The sequence below is a fragment of the Falco naumanni genome, chromosome 11, assembly GCF_017639655.2.
Source record: "Falco naumanni isolate bFalNau1 chromosome 11, bFalNau1.pat, whole genome shotgun sequence".
NCBI lineage: Eukaryota > Metazoa > Chordata > Aves > Falconiformes > Falconidae > Falco > Falco naumanni.
Window position 1 is genome coordinate 29,003,955 of NC_054064.1, and position 25,336 is coordinate 29,029,290.

The following is a 25,336-nucleotide window of genomic DNA, read 5'->3' on the forward strand; positions in this document are numbered from 1 at the left end:
TTGAACTGTTTCTATACTGCACTTTTCCTCACATTTTAAAAAGATGTATACCACAGTACAATTTCACAGTGATTAGAAAGGTGGAAAATACAGTCTACAGAAGCAACTCAAAGAACTTTATTCATTGTCATGTAGGCTTGCTTTGGGCAGGATTAGGCAACCTCATAAGCATGTCAGTAGATATCTGAACCTTGCAATTCTGTGACCAGTATCACTGATGGATATGCACTAGTGTTAGCTCAGCGGTGAAAGGGAGATTTTATAATGAAGGTCACTCAGAGGATGTTTTAAAGGCTTACATGTTTTTTATAAGGAGCTTCTAAACATGAGGATGACTACAGAAGAAAGCATGAAGGTGTGCTATCAGTGCTACTTAGTAAAAGGATATTCTGGGCCAGGCAAAGGTGAGAGTCCACATCTTGACAGTGAATGTGAGCTGATAGGGGGTAAAATATGAAAGGAATTTTGCTTCCCTTTCAAAAGGGAAGTGTGGAGATAATGAAGCTATATGTTAATGAACAAATATACCAGGGACATATAAGGAGAAGAAAGCAGCTTCCTCCCAGCAACAAGACAGGGAAGGGAGTACTGGTGTTCTCTGGCAGTTTAGAGGTTTCTTGCCAGCCTATGGACCAGACCTGATTTGAATAGGGATCAGTAAGGGACTGGAAATTAATTTGCAAGTTTATCAGCCAGTGCAGGAAGCCACAGTAATCTCCCTGTAAACCCAAAAGTGAGTGGTGCCAGGAGATCAGTTACCAATTCACAGGTGGGTTCAAGGTGTTTGTTAAGACTGCATAAACAGAAAGGGACTGCATGTGTGGTGGGGAACATCTGAAGTCTGTCTAGTCCTCTTTGGGCAGTTCTGCCTGTGCAGGTAAATGTCTGCATTTATATGTTTATTATAGTATAACAGATAGCCATAAACATGAGATCATCAGTTATAATGTAGAAAAGCTTATAATACTATCACTATATCAATTTTTATATAACAACTTATGGTGGTACATAATGAACACTTCCAAACTAATAAGATAATTTTTAAGAGAAGATTTTATCATCGTATGTGATGTATGAAAAATCCAAAATACATTCTTGATTGTTACATATAAGAAAACATTTATTTTGAACTGAGTTTCCAAATATTTGTTAATGGAGATCTCAGACTAAACAAATTTCTTGATTATGTTGGTATTGCTCTGTGAAATGTCAGATCTAAGCAGAACAATTTCCTTGCCAAAAACCATTTACTGCGTAAAATGTTAGCTGCAAAGTCTGAGAAAGAGGGAAAAAAAACAAAACCCAATTTTCTGCTAATCAGTTTAAAGTCAGACAGTCTTTTCATTTGTTCCCTTTCAGCTAAATCATTGTTTTTCTTCACTGTTTCACATACAAAGCAAACTGCATACCAAAACCACACTATATGATTCAGAGGTTTGAAAGAAGTAGAGACATTATTGCTATTGATTTCAATAACACGAAATCAGCAGGATGCTTTCCTTTCATTTTGGCAAGATAGTAATTCTTATAAATGCTATTTTAATACAGAACTCTGCACACACTTTATGATACACTCTCACCATATGTTATATATAACACTACAGTAAACCAAGTAAGTTTTAGAGAAAAGTCTTCATTGTACCTCATTTTCTTTCAAATATGAATAAAGAAGGAAATGATAATAGACCTCAAGCTGCATCCACATACAATTCTACATCTCATTCCAAAAATTTATTTCTCTATTCTCTGTGTGATTGTCTTGCTAAAAGTGTGTGATAAGCTAACTGAAATTAATATAGAAACATGTAACAGGATTGGAATAGCAGAGTTCTTTGAACTGTCTGCAGAAATGAACATTTACCTCACAAGCAAAGTAAAATGGTCACTTTTCTGTAACAAGCAAGACCAGTTCTGTTTGAAACAAACTATATCCAGAATACAATAAATCCTGGATGCTTAGGTGAAAACTGTTCAAAAGAAAAATCCATATGAATTTGGAAGAAATAATTTATTAGTTGAGAAACTTCTACAGCCCATGGCTGGTATACTTTTTTCAAGCGAGGAGAGAGATAGATTTAAGGGTTTTTTTTTACATTTAATGTTTGAGTAAATGTCTTGAATAATAGTATTATGTGTCTCAGAATAGAAAATTACTGGGGAAAATGTACGTAGCCTACCTTTCTTGTCCACTGCTTAAGCATCCAAATGAACACAGATTGTGTATCTATGGAAAGATATAATTACAGTTTTTTACAATCTGTCATCCATCCTCTTTAATTCTACAGCTAAATATGCACATCCTTAACATACAGCAAAAATACAGAGCATAAAATTAGGAATATATTATCTGTCTATATTTAATACAGTCAGTGTTTTGAATGATTACAGGAACATCACGACCCTGGCACAAGTGAGCACCACTTCAAGACTGTATTTAAGAGTTACTACTATTAAAGGCCTATCAACCAAGTACCTTTCTGAACTAGAAAGGAATGGGAACACTTTCAGGTCAAATTTTCAGAGATATTTAGCCACCATGCACACACACCCACACACATGAAACTGGCTTTCTAGACTGTAGAAGTCTTCTGGGGAAAATGGTCTGAAAGTGAGGACAGGGAGCTCATGACATTTGCATGTGTGCTTTGCTGTCTCCCACTCACAAAAGCAGCTGTTGTGCATGCAGTTCAGCACCCAGTTTTCTACAGAGCACTGCGATGCTCTCTCCCACCTGACCTGCTGTGTTATTGGGCAGATTTGGCCTTGCTCCTGCACAGGATTCCTGAATGCATGGGTGAAAAGGTGTGGCTGACAGCCCCTTGCAAAAGCAGCTACCAAACACCCAGCCTGCAACTGGGATGGCAAAATCTGCAGGCTGGGACTGCAGCTGTGCTGGGTGGTCTAGGGATTGTGTGCATTTGAGAATTTGGGTCTGAATTGCTTTCAAGAGCAAGTCTGGGCTTGTATGCCGGCATTGCGCTTAGGAAAACATCTCCCCAGGAGATGAAATCCTACTGGAAAACTGCAGGACTCAGATGCAAAGTCCTACTGGGTCTTTTGCAAACTGAGAAGCCTGAAACTAGGCTGAGCCTCGGGGGTTTGCACAGGGGTGGCTGCCCACTGCAAAGGCAAATTAGACTGTTGCCAAATCTCTTAAAGGGCCTGCTATGCACCCACACCCACACACCCCCACAGATGTTAAGGGGTGCACCCAAGTCTTGCAGGAAGGTTTGCTCCATGGGAAGGGCTGCTGGTGAAACAAACTGTTGCATATTAGAATTGTTTCAGAGCAGCATATAGATGTTACCTGGTTCTTTTGAAACTAACTGGTAAAAAACTTCACAACTAATTGGTAGTTTATTTTTATGGTATTCTTGTTAATGTACAAGAGGCTGTTGGCATCTCAGGATTTTAAAACAGAATTAGCTATTGTGTATGTGAGAAATATCAAAGTGGAGAGTTTTCTCCTGGAAATAGGCTACTGTGTAAACTATGGTTTTGTAGCTACCAGCAGTAACAAATAACAAGTGCTTTCTAAGCAATACTGGAACTGGAGCACTCCTGTATTTCTAATTGTAAGGCTGTCTTTTGTTTCCAGAGAAGGAATTCCAAGAAAAGGAGACAGGTCTTTCAAATGACATATGCTTTCTGCCTTCATCTTAGTACCTTGTTTTGAAAAACAGAATGATGAAAGTGGGGTTTTTTTTGCTCCTGAGGCAGTCACTCCTGATCAAGAGAAGCATGCTGCAAATTGGAAACAAAACGGAACTGAAATCTTATGCATATTAAAGGTGAATGCATGAGAAGTATGAAAGTGACTGTGTATGTTAAAATGCCAAAAGGGAAAGCTATCACTTAAGGCAGTACTGTAAGAGACACTGCATTTCTCTCCCATGCACACCCCACCCATCCAAAACACCCCATCTCTGCATGCACCAGCTCAGGGAAATGTACTCCAATGTGTGGAATATTCTCCCCTGCTCCTGCAGACACAGTCCCTGCTCACTCTCTCTCTCTCTCCAGCCCCCCATGGCTGAGGCTCCAGCCTGCACCAAGGGGCTGCAGGGGGAGGTGGGCAGGTACAGCCATGCCTGGCTGAGAGAGAGGAGGGTGCTGCAGGCTCCCCAGAGCAGGGCATTCCCCACCCACTTCGGTGGGCTCTCCTGCCCCGCCTGCCCAGGCTGCTACATGTTGGGGCAGCAGACACTGTGCCCTATATAAAAGCCCTGAGGAGCTGGCCCAGTCGTGCCAGGGTAGTTAACCAGTGCCATGGAGGCTGAGGAGGCCACAGCAGTGGCAGTGAAGGCAGCAGTGCGGACACCCAAGTGCTCCCGCTGCCGGAACCATGGCTTCGTGGTGCCAGTGAAGGGCCATGCCGGCCAGTGCCGCTGGAAGCTCTGCCGGTGCGACAAATGCGCTCTCATCACTGAGCGCCAGAAGATCATGGCTGCCCAGAAGGCCCTGAGGCAGCAGATGCCCGACTTCCCGGCTGGGGCAGCTGCAGGGCCTGCTCCCCGAGGCGAAGGCCCTGGGGTGGCCAGTGCCTCCAGGCAGAGCGGCCGTGAAGCAGTGAAGGATACCCAGCCTACCGGCAGCAAAGGCATGACGTGCAGGGGGCTGCCGCCACCTCCCAGCAGCCCTCCTTTCTGGGACTACGGTAAGGGTCTGTCCCCAAACCCTCTTTCCTTGTCTGCTCCTCTTCCCTCCACCAAACACTGCCACTTGTGCAGTTTGCACCTGCCGATTCCTCAGGCTCCAACTCCCTGCAGAGCCATACCTGCTGTCTCTCCCACTTTCCTTCACCAGTGGACACAGGTACTCAGCTTGCATGTTGAGTGTGCAATCCTGCATTTATTTTCCCTTTTGGAGGGTCTGCAATGCAACTCATGCAGCTCTGCAGCAGCAGGAGCAATGTGCTCAGCCTTGCCACTCATTGCAAAGTTCAAGTTTTATCAAGTGGCTTTTCTCTGAGCGGGAAATTAGTCCGGAGAGAAACCAAACTGTGATCCACTATGGACTGCAGGAGCTCATGCATGTTTCTCTGAGTGCTGTCTCACTGTTTATAAATTCACAGGTGCAAGCATCTAGCAACAAAAATGCTAAAAAAACTCGGTGACAGCAGGTAAATGGGGAAGTTACTGCTCCAGTTGCCTGAAGCGAGCATTTTATGATAGCACTGTAAAAGAAAGAGACCTTTTGGCCTTAATTCCTGCAGCAAAGACTGAACTTGGCTGGGATCGCTTGTGTAAAAATGCATTTGGTATTTAAGAGCAGAGCATAGGCTTTGCAGGTGGAACAGTTGTATGGTCTGTCACCTCTTAAATTGCTTCCTTTAATAGAGTCTTCCATGTGACTTGTCTAGTTTATTAGCATTTATTACAGTAACTTCATACTACTACTATTTGCTATAGTAATTTTATGGAAAACCCTAGAGACTGCAGTAGTCATTTAGTCAGAGCCTATGGAGAGTTGGCAGCCTGCAAGACAAAATGCTGTTCTGAGAATCCCAGAGGAAAGACTCATTTTGGATATCACTAGTTCCCACCTAATCTGTCAATAACTGTTACCTTTTTTTCTAGCTTTGTTTCCTAAGAAAATCATGTTTATGGATGACACTAACTGTACCTGGGCCTGCCAGTATTTCCCTTAATAACATTTTTAACCTGCTGGCCAATTTAAAAAAAGTTTAGGAACAAATTGTATAATTCTAGTACTCGTACTCCTGAAGAAAATTTTTCCACTTCTCTACCAACAGGAGGATGTGCAGACAAGGGTACTCAAATTACCACTCTCTTTGTTAAGACTTCAGAGGATTCCAGATGCAAGATAAGAAACAAAGGAAGTAACTGATTCCTGCATCTGAAATTGCCTGTATATGTCCCTAAAACCAAACCTTTGTGAACTGAGAAGTGATGGATAGGACTAAAGTTAGACCTCTATTATTTCTGTAAATTTCTAAGTTCTGCTAGAGTTCAAAGTCTTAAGGAAGGTCGTTTTGTTGTTGCTGATGTACTGAATTAAGATTCTGCAGCCAAGTGCTTTACTAAGGACTAGCTTCACAATGCACAAGGCAGGAAAGAATGCAGATTATTTTGTGTTACAGTATCTGCTGCTGTGCCTTTCCATAGCTCCGTAAAAGAAAAATCACAAAATAATGTGCTAACCATGAAACCAAAGGGCCAGATTCTCCTGTCTGAGAGTGGAATTTGTTGCTGCAGCTTCTTCTAATGAACTCAGTAGAATTACATGGATACTTTTATGTGTTCTTTTTTCATTGTTTCCTAGCTCACACTGCTGTTCCTCCAGAATACCTGGTTAACCCAGAATGCCGGGAGAAAGAACCTCCAAAAGTGTACCCTGGGCATGCTGGGGTATATCCTTACCACCCATTTCCCATGGGATTTGCCATCAATGAGTCAAGCGGTAGAGGAGCACCATCACCTCCAGGGATATCACTTCAGAGAGCTTTCCGACACATTCCTAGCAACTACGGGCCAGGGAATGCAGCTTCTGTGTCGGTAAGTAGCAGTCTTTTAATCAGCTCCAGAAATACTACTGTCTTGACTTATAGCTGCCTTCTTGCTGCTAAAGCACCCATGAAAAGTTATCCTGCTTATCAGTTACTTCACAGCATTTTGCTATATTATGCTGAAGAAAACATCAGCAAACAGTGATGTTAATAGCCTGACCTAAACCCAGTAGAGCAAACCCATGCACTTGCAAGGAGACAGATTTTGTGAAGTGTTTGGGGCCTTACACATCCTTCTAATACCTGCATCAGCCTTTTGGAATGATGGCAGTTGGACACTTAATATGGTCATGCTGTGCCAATGCAGATGGCACAGAATACACATTGAGAGGTTCTTCTTCTCTCATGCAGGACAAATCTAATGGGGAGGGAGAGTGTCAGGGCTTGGCCAAGGCACCACAGTCACAGAGAAGAACAGGGGAAAATTGGCTTCCACAAGGAAAAGAATCAGCATGGTTGGATATTTCTTGAGACATTTGGTTTCTCAAAAACAGTGGAAAATTCTGTGGTTAACAGAAGTTTCAGATGAAAAATTATGTTTAGCATCATAGGGCCCACACCTTCAAACCACACAGACGTGGTAAGAAACAAGATGCTAAATTGCTTGTCAGTTGTAATGGTATGTGTGGGCATTTCCAGTTCCTTTCAGTGCTGTCAGTCATGTTGGTTCAAACTGGTGGTGTCTAGTTTTTGTACCACAGTTGGGCACATTATCAGATTTCCAGCTACCATGCGCTATTCTGTCTGCATGGAGTACAATTCATTAGCTCAGGTTAAAGCAGAGTGACCTGCTTTAACACTTCTAGATTTATTATGCTTGCATAGAAATTCCCCATCATATTTTAGGGGCTATTGAGAAAGAGCATGGCTAGCAGCAGTCTTAGGTCCAGACATATTACCCTGGTGGGCTGGATATACACAGGTTGGGAAATGCCTTATCTAGACCATCACTGTATATAGTTTTGAACTTAATTTTTAACTGTCCTTAAACAGGTGGAAAGATGTCATACCAGTTCTATCTGTAGCAGGGTGCACGGCCAGATCCCAGAGAAGAAACTCTTATTTCTCTGATGTCAGTGTTTCTGAGGGATGGAAATGCCTCCTTGCACACGGAATGAGTTTTATCATGCACTAACAGATCTGGTGATCACAGAAGATCAGGGCTGTAGGGCACCCTGTGCTGCACACCAGCCCCTCACCATAGGTAGAGTGCCTCTACATACTAGCAGGGAGGTGGTAGCAAGGAAGGAGCATTTTCCTAGACTGCCACTCTGATGCATGCAGACTTCCAGACTTGTTCAGTGGCAAATGCACCAGGTCAGTGCTGAAGGTGAGCTAGCTGCTCCTGGTTTTAACCAACTGCTCTAATGAGATGCCAGAACAGGTGATGAGGACTTAGAAGGTCAATTTCAGCTGAGATATGGTCTGAGAAGCTGCTACTTCTCAGCTTCAACATGCTACACTATGCACAGGCTTTGCATGTGCGAATACATGCATGGATGTGTTGGCATATGGCCACAAAATGGACAAAACATGCAATATTCACAGGTAATATTTGAAACAGACGTTGTTTGATACTGCAGATGTATCCTGGAGAGAGTCTTTAGATGGAAGATGCTTTACTGTTTGTGTTACTGCAGATTCCAGACGGAGGTGGAAACTTCCATCAAGGATACTACACTCCTCTGCCACAGTTCATCCCACCAAGTTTTCTGCCAGGGATTCATTACATTCCACCTCCCCTTCCACTGAACACGTCAGCTGAAATCACCAAGGAAGCACATGGTAAGGATGTATGAGATGGGCCCTGGGAGATACAGTTTTAACTTGATTTCAGTGTCTAACTAGAGGTGGAAATCCCGAGACCCTGATTCTAACTAGTTTACAGGGGTTCCCAGATCCCTGTGATGGAGCCAGGACTGAGATCCTGAAGTCCCAGGACAGATTGCCAGCTTGCACAGCTCTGCAAAGGGCAGACCTAGCACAAGCAGACTGATGTGCTTGGGCTTTCCAGCTGACAAGCATCTCATACAGACATTTGAAGGCCCCAGGACTCAGAGCTATTTCAGAATATGAATTGTTGATGTTCTCAAAATGAAAATAATTTTCTAAATAGCTAGTTTGCAGGACATATTTTTAAAATTATTTGGCTCTGTTGCAATTTAGACAAAACGTTTAAAAAAAAAGCAGACTAACAGCATGAAAAGAAGAAATTTCTTGTTCATCTGAAAATCCTACATTTTAATAGCTGTAAATGAAAGATTGAATCTTCAAAATCTCAAGTTCTTTTATTGAATCTCACAGGATTTTAAATTTCTGGCATACGTTAAGTCTTCCTGCCCCCTCTTTTGTGTCTCTTTCATGTATTGTGCCTACATGTGGACATTTGTGATTATATTTGCATGTTTTTCATTTGGCTGCAGCTAGCTGTGACCACAAGAGGGTAGAGCTGCTCAGAGAATTAAACCACTAGCACTGCATGAATGAATAGCCAGTTTTATTTTAAAATCTTTTTGAAAATGCAGATAAATACAATTTTATTTCTCTTCTTGAACATGAGAATACAAAATTGTTAATCTGTCTGTTTATGAAAAAATTAGAATAACCACCCAGTGAAAAATGAAATCTTTTGTATAACTGGGTGCAGAAAAAGAGGAGTCTAATTAACTCATTTGAATTGAAAAGAGGTTGATGGTAGTTATAAGGGACAAAATATAGTAAGATGGGGGTTTTTTTGGACTGGTTTCTCAACAACATAAGGCTTGTGCAGTCTCATTTTCTGTGAATGTCAGTCCTCTCATAACTTTTCAACCCATTAGTTATTTTCAGCCAAACGTTATCTGTTGTGATCACAGGCCTACACAATATTGATCTGCAAGGGAAGCAGATGCCTGCCACAAAACCATTTGTTTGCAGCCATGTCATGGTGGTTGGCTGGTTGTCAGCTTGCACTCAGTTCCCGACTGACATGTGTGTAACTTGGCCAACAACCAAATGCCTGCCACTCAGCCCAGCAGTGGGCACATATCTCCAGAGCACTCAGAGCGTACCTGCTTCTTGTCTGGCTGGAAAGCCAAAGAAAAGTAAGCAGGAGATGTTGTGGACAAGGGGAATATGGAGAACATGGCAGTGGGGGGTGTATACAGACATCATAGAAATGTAAAGTTATTTTAAGATACTGCAAAAGGCATTCCATGCAGCATGTAGGAGATACTAGTGTGCTGGAGGTGAAATAATACAGGCTGAGCTTGAGGGGAAGAGAGGAAAACAAGGGCTGGCAGGCAAACCAGAAAGTGAGGATTAATGGGTGTTGTGATTTGGAAGGGAAAAAGATCTGGGGGATACTGCAGTGGCAGAGAACATGCAAGGAGCTGCAGCTATTCTGTTGGAGTATGTGGGAATGGGAACGAACTGGGAGTAGCAGACAGGCATGGGGGACATGGAGAGCAGTAGTGGTATTGCATGAGGAAAACAGAGGAAATCCAGTCCTGTATTGGTAGAATGAAGTTGTACTGACCAAAAAATCATGAAAACAGGCAACTGGATAGGGAAGAGAGGTCATGAGAGCACCCCCCCAGAGAACACAATGCTATCCAATTACCTCAGCCCTTATTACACACTACGGAAATCACAACCTAGGCACAAAGCCATAGGAAACAATGCGTCATGGATTGTGCTGCTTGGAGAACAATCCAGTTTTTTTAGTATTACAGAGAAAGTACAGATTAATTGCACTACATAGCATTTGTGCTCCAGGATATGTAGGAATTTGCAATTGTGACCCAGTGAGGGGGGGATACTTCTGCATGAGGTCATACACAAAACAGCCTGCCAGCAAGAAGACGCAGATGTAGAGGGAAGCTACAGTGAAACTAGTAATTCTTTGATTCTAGTATTCAAGATGCTTGGAAAAAAAAGAGAAAAGCTGTAACATTTAGTGCACAGGGATGTGTTAGAATTGCATCATGTCTTTTTTTCCCCAAGAAAGGAACTGACTCAAACCTGTAGTTAGACTTGGTGAAATGGGCTTTCTGGCAAAACTATTGCAGAAAAATGGATATAGAAAACTCTAGCAGGGGACAACTGGTGACAAGAAATGTTTGTAATCTGTTGCCCCAAACAGAATCTGAGATGAAGACATCTTCCTGTCTGAAAAAGATTTTCCAAGGCTAGAAGCTGCTACCAGAAATATTTGAGTCAAAAGTTGACTGCATTTGAATGACTGAGGCCAGTTAGGTTTACAATGGTGATGTGAAGTATAGGCCATGTTGTTACACAATTTCATGCAGTATTGACTAGTAATGTTGGGGAAATTTGACAAAATAAACACAAGATATGTCCAGTAAAACAGCCAGTACAGCATCTGAGGACAGAATCTGATTGCAGATTGTTGGCTTTCTAAAAGAGCAAGCCACAGAAAAATAAAACCCCAAGTTGCCTGTGAGGAAATGAGGGAGCTTTTAATGCAAATTGGCAAGTAAATACTTTATAAAATGAGAATCTCTAGTTAGATTTGAAGAAGGAATTATTCAGTCTGTCAAGGCCTTTGAGAATTTGCAGGAGTGTTAGAAAGGCATGGCAGATTTGCTGCAGTTAAGTGGGCAAAAGAGTCTGCCTCATACTTCTCTTCCAGTGCAGTATAAACACTTGCCGTCTTGAAGCACTCTTGCTATATTGCTTTAAGCATGGCTGAAACAATCAACTGCTGTTTGCAGTGCAGTGTCTTAGTTCGGAGAGCTACAGCTTTTAATGTCAAGCACCTTTCAATTAACTAGGTTGAAAAACAAATTGGATTGACAAATATCATTTTGCATTGAGAATTTACCTCTGCAAATGTGATTGATACTAGGTGTAATGCAAACTGAAATACAGGGTTTGGGGCTTGTTTGTGTTTAACTGACCTTTTTCTGTTCTTCATTTTTATTTCAGCTACTGAAGCTGACAGTCAGGATTCAGGGGTGGTTTGTGAACCTAGCCAACCATCATCTTCCCCAGAAGAAACAAGCAGAGACCAGTCTGTATATTCTGAACAGTAAATGGGCTGGAGAAGAGCTGAGCAGCAGGCAGCACTGCTTTCATTTATTTCATTCATTTTCATAGAGTGACATTTACTTGCTGAGTAGTTACAACAGCTATAAGAAGGGGATTAGATTCCTCTGCCTCCCTTTATCATGTTATAGCTACCAGGCTCACAGCTCTGCCTCCCTAGCACTGTAAAGCCCATGTTCCTAGAAGAGGTTTTTTAGAGCCATGGTAAATCCCTTCCCCCATAAGCAGGTGGAAGCAGGAAATTATTATGACTCTGAATTTGTTTCCTTTGCTGAGGTTAGATGGCTCTGTGACTTTGAAGTGAAGTCTCTGAGCCACGTATGTTCTGTAGCCTTTTCATGTTCACGACAGTAGTAAAAAATATGTTAGTATATGATTTGCTTTAAAGGAAACCTGGTTCTGAGTATTCAGCAGGGTAAGGGAACAGCAGATGCTTGTCAAGAAGGGCATGGGAGGAATTTGCAGAAAGGTTTGGTATAGGCTGAAATCCAGTGCCCTCTGTATTGTTTTCTGGGTGAATTGCCTTTAAGGCACCTTCTGTTCAGGTTTGGGACAGACTGATTTGGAATTGCCTTTTGTCACACAGGCTTCAGGTTATTGAATGTCCTTGGTGGTTTATACATAATTTCAGTGTTGTTTAACTCAGTACAGCTGAACTAAAGAGTACTATTTGTTTCTAAAGGTCTGGTGCAGACAGCATTATACTTGTGTATTGGAAGTGCACTGTGGCGTATCAAAGGTGTGGAGAGATTGCCTAGGAAACTAGGACTAAACACCGTTTAGAATAATAATTAAACCCATACATATTACCATTTTCAATAAAAATGTTTAATTAAAAATGAAAAGTATGTTCCTCTACTGCTTTGCCTAGAGGATTTTGGTTTGTATTAAGTGGATCAGTTGTTAATGCTTGAGTAATTTGGGGAAGGTTTTTGTATAATAAAAAAAAATACATTAGATTGTTGGTATGGTTTTGATGATTTGAGGCTTGCATATCTACACATAATTTTTCTAGCCAAATGTCAGATATTGCCCTGAACAGCTCTGTATAACAGACTGTATAACAGACAGAGATTTAGGCTTGAGTATTTTTCTTCTACAACTTTTTCACTGCTGCAGTAGAGGTAAGCACAGTTAAATAAACCTTCTTTTTCTGCTACTTGTACTAGTAATCCCTTGCACAGTGCAAAATGTAAAGAAATTATATAAGCTAATTTTTAATTTTTGTTTTTATGTAGTAGATGATTTGCTGGAATGCTTTCCAGCACGCAGGGATTTGGGACAAAAGTGAAAGTGGCAAACTTAGAACTGCCAAGAGGAAAAACTGAAAAACACATGTATCTATAGCAAATAATCTGATATACAACTTGTTATATACTAACTTAGAACAGGATCTTTGCTCCCAGGACTGTCCTAAACCTGCTTTTAAAACTGCTGTCTGCTTGGGAAAATCTGGATACTTCTTTAAGGTATCTGGATAGAGCAAAGTTCTTTTCAAAATACAATAAATCTACAAACAGAAACACCAGTGGCACCCACAAAGCAGGTTCTCTGTGGATGGCGAGTTGGGGGGTTTTATATACATAATATAATGGTTTAAGGAAATAGTAATGTACAAAATGAATAATCTTCCCAGATACTTTTTAGACATATTCAGTGTTGTATTACTCCTTAAATCTCAAAGTAAGATGGACTCCAGCCCATTTCACTGACTGTAATGCACAGTCATTGCAGATATACTGCATACACAGTACTATTTTCTCTGTTTTGCTGTGCCAATGACTGCTTCCAGATTGCCAAGCCAAACTCCTTATTTTCTTTTCCTTCCATCTTTTTGAACTGTCAGTGAGTAAACCAAAACCTTTACTTTGGCTGTTTGAATGATGGTATGGTACTCCAGCAGGATATCTCTCACTAAATTGCTGTAGACCAGCGTTCATCTCCAGAGGAATGTAGCAACTTTAAAGAGCCAGTGAACGGCAACTCTAAATTGACCAAGGAGATGGAGAAGTTGTCTTACAAGGGGAGTCTAAAAATAGACTAGTTTTCTGTTTGGAGAGAAGAAAGTTGAGCGGGGATACAGCTCAGTTTTAAAACGTCACGTCAGCTGTGGCAAAATAGATGCAAAAAACCATTACCAAACCTTGCTACGTCCATACACATGAAGGACAAGAAGGTGATGCGGGCAGGGGCAAATGACATCTGACCAGCCTTATTGCCTTCCATAAGGAAATGACAGGCATCTACTGCAGTCTAAAGTCTTAACAGTTACAATTGGCTTTCCTAGAGCATCAATAGTAAGGCCAATACTATTTAATATGCACAATTAGTCAAACTTTTTTTGGTGTCATTTCAGATTTTTACATGTTAGGAAATTTTTCCCCAATTTCTTGCATCTATCTCTGCATGGAAAAGTAAATGACTTGGTAAGAGAATTGAAGTGAGTAACTCTCTAGTTGACAGGAAGAATTATGTGGATAATTCAAGGTTTCATTCTTCCATTTTATACTCAGCTTGTCCTTTTTAACCAAGGAAAAAATGTTGCTTGACAACTGGTATTGTCATACTGTGCACTTAAGGACTTCAAAGTGAATAATTTTAATTCCAAACTTAGTGCCAACCAATGTTTCCAATAATTAAACTCTGTGATCTCTTCTGACTCCATTTATTTAAATAAATGACTTAGGGATAATGAAATCAATTTGGATTAAAATGGAATGATTTGGATTAGACAAGTCACTCAGAGGTTGTTCCAGACTAAATCATCCCAGAATTTTATTGTTTTTTATTAAGGCTGAAGCCACAGAGACTTTGGCCAAATTAATAAAATTTGGGCAGAAAAAAGAAAGTTAGTTATGATACCCGCTTCTGAAATCTTTCTGCGTGCAAGCTGCCACTGACTGCAGTAGAAATTCTGCACGTAACATTTATCATTATTATTTTCTGATTTCTGAGGAGTGACTTCCTTGCTAAATACAGCTGAACTTCTGAAGATGTGATTCCTAACACCTGACACTTCTGTCAATCCTCTGTCCTCACTGCAAACCCCTAGGTCATCACAGAGCAGCAAGCTTTGTACACTGAAGGGGAAAAACCTGAAATTAGGAACCAGTTCTTTAAAATCTACTCATACTGCTAATTTCATTACTTTCAGTGGAATTATTTGTGAGGGTACAGAGTTGACAACGTTGGTTAGGTATGCAAGTTTAGGATCCAAGTTTTATATAGAGGTGTCAATGACACTGCCCAAAACCTCAGATTATTGTAGATTTGCATTTTCTGTAGGAGCTTTGGAAAAAAGAAAACAAACCCAAGGGATTCTAGAAGGATCACGTAATATATTAATTCTGCAAACATATGCAAGATTCATTTGTCATTGCCCTGCAGCAAACTGGTAGATATTAACACTTCCTGCAGTATCGGCTTCTACATCTGGACTGAAGCAGGTTTTTGTATGACAGTAATTATAATACTCTTTCTAGGTCTTTTTTTTCCTGTTTCTTCTTGGAATTAGATGCACCCAGTTGGAAACCTCTGAATCCACAGCAAGACTATAGCTGTTTTTTCCACATTAATGAGTAATTAATGTTGAACAGCAATCCAAAGAAATACTTAATTGCCTACCAATAAAGTCAGCTTGCTGCAAACAAAATTCTCCCTCCCCTTAAAAAAATAATTTTCATGACAGAAAAATTCTTTATGATGTGAAACATACCTATTCTGGAAGAGTGGAAACTTTAATTAAATCATTCTTATGGGCAGGCAGGTCTGGTTTTCCTATTTTTTTGCCCAATATTTTACTACTGCAACATTAGCATTAGTCATAGAGTTATGTCTCTCTTTAGCTTGCCAGAACATAAGGGAAAAATCCAAATGTAAAGAAAAACTTTGTGGAATCTGTTCCTGAAATCAGAGTGTCACTGCATGTTTTATTGTAGCCCAGGCCACTGAGAAAGCTCTAGATCCACCACAGGTGACCTTTCACCCACCTATGCATTTTACTTACAGGCATGTCTTAAGAGTTGGGCTTGAAAAGCCTAAACTAGAAATTTCTGAAAAAGCCCCCACCCGAGCCAGCAGGCTTATTTTGGTATTACTTTTATTTACAGCAGCTAACATGTTTCTCTTTGCTTGCCTATCTCACTAGCTCTTTAGATATTGTCCTCAGCTGGGCAACATTAGTGGCAACCTTGCTACTGGCTTCATAAGGTGATCCCCTATGGATCTAATGATAGGCCAGCTGTGATCTTATGCTGTTTTCACTTTTATTTTACACAACTGGATTTATTGAAGGCACTTCTGGCTTCATTTACTAATTACTGTCAGAGTTTTATAGCCTTGCTGGTACAGTCTACTCAAAAGCGTCCAGGCCACATAAGCTAGAGCAATATAAAACATTTTCTTTTCAGAAAATGTGGTTTCAATAACAGTTATATGCATAGTTCCCTGGGAGAACCTTTCTAGTTTTTCCACAAAAGGCTCTGTTTCCCATTAAGAAATGTGTTCTTTTGATCAAGGTGCAAATTGTCTGTTTCTCTTGCTCTTCCAACAGTAAATACACACTTACATTCAAGTAATTCAAAAGTCTGACATACCTGTAGATAGTTAATTTTTCACATTCTCTTCCTCATAGACTGTCTCACATCATGAAATGGTTCTTTACTTCCTGACGTTCCTCAGTCCTGGGATTACAAATTTGGTTTTAAATGTCTCTGGGCATTTTGGCCATCTTCCTGCTGGTCTTTCTAAAAGCATGCACAAGGCTAGTAATCCCATTCCCCAAAATTGCCGAGCTTTGATGAGAGACCTGCAGAAGCCACACCTGCTTAATTTACTGTCTTTACTGAGTCTGCAGCTGGGTTTTGTTCTTCCTCAAAACACTTTCTCATGGCAGCCAGTGCAATAATGGCATACAAATGAATCAGAGAAACAAATGTAAAAAAAAATACAGAGAAATAATAAAGTAATTTTCATCTAAGGAAGCAAAGCACCTGGCATCCTCAAAGGGAATACTGTAGAGGAAGATGGAAAAATCAGAACCTGGATTCATGTTTCCTTATGGAGATGAAAGCCACCTGTCCATCATCAGCATCCAGGTAAGTCCAATGGTTGCTTTCACATAGTGGGAAATGCCTCACAATTTTGTTTTTGAAGACCAAGGTGCCATCAATACACTTCAGCAAACGCATACTTAAGAGTCTGTGAACGAAAGGCCATATCACTACACCCATTCCCACGGCAAGAGGCACAACCTGACCCTGTCACTCCTGCCTGGAGCAAAAGGGTGACCAGGAGCCCCAGCAGCACAGCTAGGACACCCCTGGCCACACAGAAGCACACCCTGCCCCTGAGTAGTGTCGGGACGCCAGGCTATGAGGGAAGGGGACGACCACCTCTTCCGGGCGGGATCCCTCGCAGCGACCTACGCTCACCTCCCCTCACAGGCCCGGCAGAGGGAAGGCGGGCGGGCGCGCGCGCTGAGGTAGACACAGGGCGGCGGCTTTGGCGGGCGGCAGGACCGCGCGCTTCCCGCCTCCGAGCGTCGCCTGGCGGCGTGAGGCGGGCTGAGGCGGCCGGCACCTCAGGAGGCCTGCGGTGAGTAGCCGGCCGCCCACCTCAGCCCTGGGCGTAATAACACGTGCGCTTACTCCCGTAGTTCAACCATGCAAGCGTTCTCGGGTTGAGGTCGCAATTCTCTTGCAGTTTTCCTGTTGCCACACGTGATGTAAAATTTCTCCGTGTGTTGCATTGGCAAAGGAATAGATTGCAAATGGTGGCTTTGTGGTTGGGTTGGGCTGCTGATTGGCACCCTTTAATGCATGTGCCTTACTACAGCCTTAGTAGTGTAAAGGGGGAAATGATCCACTAAGAAGGTTATCTATTGATGCATTTGTGTGTGTTCACCAGTAAAGAGCAAACAGCAAGCCCTCCAACAAAGTTCCAAGAAAAGTGTTTGCCAGCACTGAGAGGGTAATGGTGGCTGGACGTTTGCCACAGTTCTTGGACAGCAAGGCTTGGGGGTATGTCATGTTGGACATCTCTAGCAACTTCATAAATGTGCAACTTTTGTCAGTTACCATATCTAACTCCTTACTAGCATGTAAAGGACAAGGTCATGTTGTAAGTTGTCTGTCTGACTGCTTAAACAGAAAGTAACAACTACAGTTTAAAACCAAGTTTTGTAAGGCATATATGGCATTGCCTTTTAAAGTAAAAATCAAGCTTGGAACTTGTGGTACCAGTACCTGATGTAGCTTTACATTTCATACCCATTTCTAAATGTCATGCTTTCAGAGTATTTTTGCCATTTGAAAAGTCTAAAGAAAAAAACCACACCACCCTGAGCTTAAAAACAGGGAAGGGAGATATTTAAGACTTAAGCCAAAATACCTGTATTTTTACAGTAATTCAACAGTTATTTGTGGCTTTGGATTCCGTGGACTTAAATTTAGCCCTAATGTTAGCCCTGTGAGACTTGTGCTTATTCACGTTGAACTTCTTCAGTCTTAAGAAGATTCAAGGTCAAACAAAATCTGACTCCTTCAGACCAATTTACGTCTTTACAGTGCTTCTTTCTGGCTAAACTTACTTGGTTTGTTTACATCAGCTTCCAAGTTCAAAAGTGAAACTTCAGGAGAAGACAGTTAACCAGTGGAACAGATTACCAACAGGGTGATGTGAATTTTCCATTACTCTAAGTCTAAAATGAGTAAGCGTGCTTCTCTAGTAGAATTGCAGGTGGGTGTGTTGAAGAAATCCAAGTTAAATGTGGTCTGTCTCACGCAATGGATAGGTCAGAGGATAATGACTGCTCTTGGTGCCATAGAACAGTCTGCAGCTCAGGAGGGCACTTGCCTCTTGGGGTAGGCCACTCTCAACCTTCCTGCTAAGAGGACCTAGTACTATAAGAAAGAGAATAATGTGGTGTGAGGACTGTCCATTTGTTTCAGTATGGCAAGCAGTGGTATTCAGACTCTAGAGCATGTTCAGTGGTGGTTGGTGCAGTTTGACCTATATTGTGTTACCTTCAGATTAAGACCCTGTTTTTGAGGACCTCTTTCCATGAGAGTTACATATACTTCTATAGTAATATAAATGTCTTTGTGTAACTGTAAGGAAAAGATTGGTCAAAGATATTTTTACACCAAGTTTCTAGCTTTCCCCCTCTAAGCTCAAGCTTGTCAAAGTGATTAGTGATTATTACAGTGTTTAAATCATAGAGCTTTTAAGTAGATGTTAAATAAGCTAGCTCTTGGTAGATGATTCATGAACCAGGGTGGTATAGCAGTTGAAGCTGAGTCAGGAAGGCTTTGTTCAATACCTGACCTCAGGCCTACTGAGTAAAGTCAGGCAGTTAATTCTCTTCTTATCCTGGTTTCGTCAGATCAGTGGTTTTACAGACCTTCTTTGGACTTGAAATATTTGCAGCAAAATTATGTCTGCAAGATTTTAAAATTGTATAATATAAACCTGTGGAAGTACAGCCTGTGTACAGATCTGGTTTGTATGGTATCTCTCGTGCTAGTGTTCTAGAGCAGTAGATTATAATTAAGGCAATTCTAAAGTACCACTTTTTTTTTTTCTCCTAGGGTATAAACCTCTGTCCCAGAAAAATGGCATTCTGTTTTCAAACCTGAGTGAGAGAACAAGGAAACGAAGAACCTTTGCAGGTAAAGCTCTAGAATGTATCACAATGGAGTGGGATCTCAAGGAGGGAGAGCTATTGACACTGGCTCAGAGCCTAAAAAGACCCAATGAGGACCTTGTAGCAGTTGCACAACCTTACTTACATTTGGTCACAGTTCACTTTTCAACTTCATGTATTTCAAGCCTGACTTCCTACGTTTTATCTTCTGATACATTTAAGCACAACAGTTCTAGAATATTGATTTTGTCCTTACTAGGCACAAGACTTTCTCCTTTCAAATATAAATGCTTTTATATCTAATTGAGAGTCACTAGAGAAATAAATCTGAAGCTGGATACATGCAAAAAAGTGACTGCAGTTGGAGTGCTAGTGTTTATTCCAGTGAGTTTAGTTCCTTTTAGAGGGATGTGTGGTCAGAGGCAACAAAAACACAGACTAGCTCCGAGAACTACACATTGAACTACAAGCAGAATGCAGGCTCAGAATCTTACAAAATATGTTCATTTTGTGGAAGAAAAGCAGCGTGATCCAGAATGCAAAACCGTAAGTATCTCTGGCAAAGGACAGTGTATGATGTTTAGCTAGAATACCCAGTGTTACTCTGAAATGAAAATCCCAAAGCAGAATTTACATTTTCAATAGAATCCTTTTAAAAGCATGAAACATGCATGATGTTGAGGCACAGTTTCTTAATAGGAGAAGGACTGCATCACTCTTTGGAGAACACATGCAGAACTAATGCAGTTCAGAAGTGTCTGACTTGGGTGTAAGTGAGCTACATCTTATATGAGAAGCCATTGAATTACAACAGTGCAGCTCTCCTTGTTAGATCAACCCAAGAAGAAGATTAAATCTAAGTCACCATATTTTGAAACTGCCTCCAGTGCTTTGATTAATGTGAGCTTCTCTACATGGCATCAGTTCCCTAACTCACAGTCATTTAAGCATTTTCCTTAACTTGGAGTCTGAGCATAACATTAACCACTTGGCTCAAAGCAAGACTTTCACTGGGACTCCTGTCCCTGGCAGTAAAAAAAGCTTGAAACTACAATCTCAATGCACTGCAAAGTTTCAGCAAGTATAATAAACTGTTTTGAGAGGGGATGATCTGTAGGTTTTGAGTGACTAGTGACAGAATTGTTCAACCTGAGCAGTGACTGAAATGAAGAAACCAGACTGATGCCTTTCTCCGGGGAATTTCTGGATCATCAGAAGTTCATTTTGTCTTCTCAGCAACGTGCTTTACCCTCAGGTGATACTACCCTTATGACTAGGTACTGGTTGTGTTAACATAATCAAGCTCATGTTGGAGAGGCTGTTTTTAGTGTCCTGACTGGGAAAATAAGATCTTTTCCAATAGGTAGTTCATTTTCTTGTATGTGTTAGCCAGCTTTATTCACTATTTTAGAATACTACCCATTAAACAGAGGTACTGTATATTTTACAGCTTAAAAAAAGGCTTTTCAGAAAAAGTAGAATTTTTAGGTATCTTTCTGTTCCATTTAAGGAGTATTTTACAAGATGTGAATGGGTTAAGAGTAGTGTACTAAATAATGTGAGAAGTGAATTAAAATGGCTTTACATTTTTTAAAAAATACTCATTTTAGTCACTGTTTCATGAATGTTTCCTATGCTTGCAGAAGTTCTCACTGAAGTGGTGCTTGTTGGTTTTATATTAATTTTTCTGGACCTTGGTTTAAACATGAAGTTAGAGCTCCATGGGATTCAGAATACTTTTCTGTGTAACAGGTGAATATTAAAGGAATAAGCATATGCTTTCTCTTGAGTAGTGATAGTGACAAAAATGACAATGGAAACATTAATTTTGTTGTACAGTCACTTAGCCATTGAAATGGGCTCTCAAGGTGACTCTCTTTGCCTTTTTTGCAGTGATCAAACTGTAGTTAGTATCCCAGTAAGAAATTGGATATTTGATGCAAAGCTTGGTCTAAGATGGAGAAGGATGCTAGCACTGAGCTGTGCCCAAGTGTCAACAGCTTCCATCTCCAAGAGCCTTGGTCCCAGTCAGGCTGCACCCAGGTGCTGGCAGAAGTGTGTGACTTTTGGTGGTCTCAGCTGCCACAGCAGCTCTTTCATGTCCCCACTGCAGAGAAGGCAGTGGCAGCACTGAATCACCATGTAGTTGGGGACTAATGCAGCTATGAGGAGGTAGAGGAAGCCTGCCCCTGTGTAGTAAGTGAGGCTTTAACAGAGGATGGAAAATGCATTCAGAAGTTTGGTGTTTAACCTGTTTGGGATTGATAATAGATTCTGCATTTGAGTGCAGAACAGCCAGTCTTTTAATTTTGTTTTTTTGTTTGATTGGAATGTGATGAAACATGAAAACACGTATAGAAAATACAGGCCCCTTCTGGAGGGAATGTACAGAAATACTACTGGTGTGTACCTCAGCACTCTTCCACAGCCCTCTACTCCTTTTATGCATTCATGTTGCTTATTCTCTTAAATAGGTGAGGACTTGGTGATTTAATGAACTTGACAAAAATTTCACAGTTAAATTAAAAAACCCCAACAATTTCTTCAATAATTAATCTCAAGAAACACTGGCATTTCTCTGAGCACTTTTCTCAACTAAAGAGAAATGTTGAACACAGATTTCCCAAATGCCGAGACACAAACACTTGGCAGCAACTGGAACCAAAAAGACAGATCTACTGGTGTAAAGAACATATTTTTGTTGCAGTATACCCTGATTTTAAATTTCAGACATTTGTCCATTGTGCTTATGTTGATCAAACACTCTGGAATATTTTGTCAGGTTTTCCAGCATTGTTGAACTGAGTTAAAATGTAATCGACTTAAAACAAATAGAACACAACACTCATCTAATAAATGTCAGTTTCATGCTGACTGGAAAGAAAACACCATGTTCCTGCCCTGTGACCCCAGTGCTTGTGTTAAAGTACAGTCTCCAATCATACCAATGCAACATAAAACCTTTCCTTATTCGCTTCTTTCTCCAAGCAAGTATGTGATAGTGTGGGCAATATAAGAAGCTGGCTTTTTATTTGTGTAGAAATTTTATAGCGTACCTCAGTGAAGTAGCCTGGTAAAGGCTCAGCCAAAGGTAAGACTAACTGATGAGCACCATGGACCAGGTCCTGTAGAGTCACTGATGTTAAAGATTGGTTTGGACCGAGCTGCACAAGGGTGTGTCTGGGTGGAGCATGGGGCAAACAGCTCTCTGCTGATGATGGCAAGAGCTGTGGCTTATGAGCTGACAGAATTCTGCCCACTTTGGGGAGGAGCTGTGCCCTGTCTTGTCAGCCCTTTCTACAGTGCACACCTGAGCTTTATCACACAACACTGGCAGCAGTCATGTTCTTTAGAAGGCAGCCAGGAAAATGATGGCCATGATAACAATGTTGTGATGGATGAGCCATGCCTGGCTTGGCTGTGGGAGATCCAGGACATTCTCTCCTTTACAGGGAATTTTGCACTGTGCCATACACTGGCACATCATTAATGGCAGGGATGGGGTAATGCCTGTTCTTGACTCAAGTTTCTTGTTCTTCGGTAAGTGTGTCTGAGTAAGTGTTCATGCTCTTTTTAGCTATAGTAGATCTTTGGAGACCAGGTGGTTGCAAAGAAATCCAGAAAGAGGCATTGGTTGAAGCTGTATTTAAGCATTTCAATAGCGTACCAATGAGTATAAGATGAAAGCCGAGATTTGTACACAAGGATTCAACAAATGAAACTTTCAGTCTGAGTATCTTCTGATCTTGGGTTTAACCTCCCTCTCCAAGACCCTTGGTGTTTGAGTTGTAGTGGCAAACAGGTTAGTTTGCCTTCTTGCTGTCATTAAGGAATGTGCCAGTATTGTAGGTATCCCACTCTGTGTTTTTCTAATTTTCCTTTCAGTGTAACTCATTGCTTCCCAGCAAAAGCTAATGACCTTCACTTGTGCACTTTGCCTTGTTGTGAGCTTTCTCCTGTGCTTTGCACTTTCTATTTAGACAATAAAAGGACCAAAGGGAAAACAATGTTTCTTTATGTTAGAAGTAGAGCAGCCTCACATGTCAATATTTCTTTTCCCCCTATGCACTCTGACAGAGTTTATTTTTTTAAACACTTTGGCTTCTTTTGAGGAGTTTTGAGTTCCAGAGCAAACCAGTTTGCACAATGTACGCAGCTTCATGTTGCATTGGACTGATCGCATTTGTTATGTCTACCAGCTGATAGAGGTTTCTGAAAATATTTAGCCTGTAATGTAACCCTCCCAGGTCTTCTGTTTTTATTGCAAACATGCAATTAATCACCCTAATTGTTCCAATTACTCGGAAGCCCAAGTGATTATGGTTTAAAAAAATAAATAAAGATAGTGATGGCATGATGTGGCTGTAGGAGGAGATGAACCTTCAGCAAAGCCCAGGAATCTTCAACTGATTCTTTTATGTCTGGGGTGAAGTCCTGGATGTGGCTGGATGCATATGCTGGGTGTCACACAATCCAACCTGGGTGCTGCCTGTGTCTTTCAGGTTATTATTGCATGCTGCCTTCAAAATGTTGCCAGATCTGGCACTACCAGAAAATGTTGGTGACAAATAATTGCATGAGAAATAGTTGAGGAAATAAGTACACATTGTCTTAGAAAATGATATTTAAGTCATATTAGAGCTGTCATTTGCATCAAGACCAGCATCATTTAGAGGTCAGGTGTATATGAATAATTCTAATTCCTGAAAATATCTGAAACCAAAATGCTGTTTCTGTGCTTTGTAAATTAAAAACAGAGCAAATTTTCTCCCCTTCAAGTAATTCTCATGCTAGGAGCTTGATTCTGTAATAAGTTTCACTTGTTTGGCACATCCTCAGGCCCAGTTAAAAAATCCTTGGAAATGTTTCTAAAAGTAATGTCTGACTACAAACCTGCAAGCAGCGATCCTGGCGGGTGTGCCAGTGAGAGCTTTGTGCTTCCGAGACTTCTGAAAATCTCTGCAATGACTGATCAGCTTTGGGGAAAATAAAGCCAACCATAGTCTGAATTTCTTCTGTTTAGAAGGAAATGGCATTTTAATGTTCCAGAAAAGTACAAGATACATGCTTTTGTTTTGCTACCAAGAGACAATTTGGGGAGTTTACTGTGTTCTCTAATAAATATAAATGTGGGTTTTTTAATATATATTTATCTGCGTGTGTATATATATATATGAGAATGTAATTTGTCTCGTACTAACATTATGTCACTGTTCTATCTGTTGTAAATCTGGGTCATTCCTGAGTTACATTACTGTGAATGCAGATGGAGCTTTGACTACAGCATGGGTCTGAAATGTTGTTTTCTAATAGGATTAGTGGATCATTTGTGTCCAGATGTGGATTTGTTTAGGGGAAGGGTATGGGGGTGGGGTGGGGAGGTGGTGTCCTGACTTCTGATCCCTGCAACATCCCTGGGAATTTCCAGCACTTGGGTTGCCTGTCTTTGCAACTCTTCCCCAAGCACAGAGAGCTGGAGAGAGCCAGGACAGCTCCAGGGATTGAGACACTCTTCCTCTCTGTTGAGTTGAGGCTGACCCAGAGAGAGGCAGAGGTAGCCAGCACAACTGAGGTGTTTCCATGCTAGGGGAGATTAAGCTGATTAGGACTTTTGAGTCCTCAAAGAGATTTAGGAATGGAGGTAACAGAGGTTTACAGAATCTAATCACCAGAGAGTCAGCAAATGCAAAATAAACTCAGTTGCAAAAAGTAAGAAGACCCCAGGGCACGTGCTGTTAGGTGGCAGAATGCTATCAAGACCAAAAAGACTAAATTATTTTTATAGGAATTGGACAAAATCATGGGGAGAGGCCCATGAGGGCTATTATACAGCACCATCCAGGGCAGGAGAACAGGGTACTGAATAGGAGGTTTAATTGGTGCATTCCCAGACTTAATGCTGACAGTACTTTTCCCTGGAACAATGGTTCCTTGAAAATCTTTCTGCTGAGCAAGTATGAGCTGGCTATTAACCTCTGTAATTTCAATAGTTTTAATGAGTTTGGCACAAGTCAAAGGGTACAATAATCTTTATATATAGGTTTTTCTTTGCTTGAACTCAAAAGGCAGTTTCCCATCACTTGCAATCTAAGCTGCTGTACACAGCTAGCCCA

At 41.1% G+C, this 25,336-nt stretch overlaps 1 protein-coding gene across 1 annotated transcript; it reads left to right on the forward strand.

Moving 5' to 3' along the window:
- The first annotated feature begins 325 nt into the window (after positions 1-325).
- On the forward strand, positions 326-11,565 carry DMRTB1 (DMRT like family B with proline rich C-terminal 1). The gene is given in 6 exon segments (XM_040610884.1): positions 326-404; positions 4,066-4,264; positions 4,266-4,657; positions 6,286-6,518; positions 8,170-8,314; positions 11,459-11,565. Coding segments are annotated over 6 exon segments (1,155 nt in total).
- Positions 11,566-25,336: the final 13,771 nt, after the last annotated feature.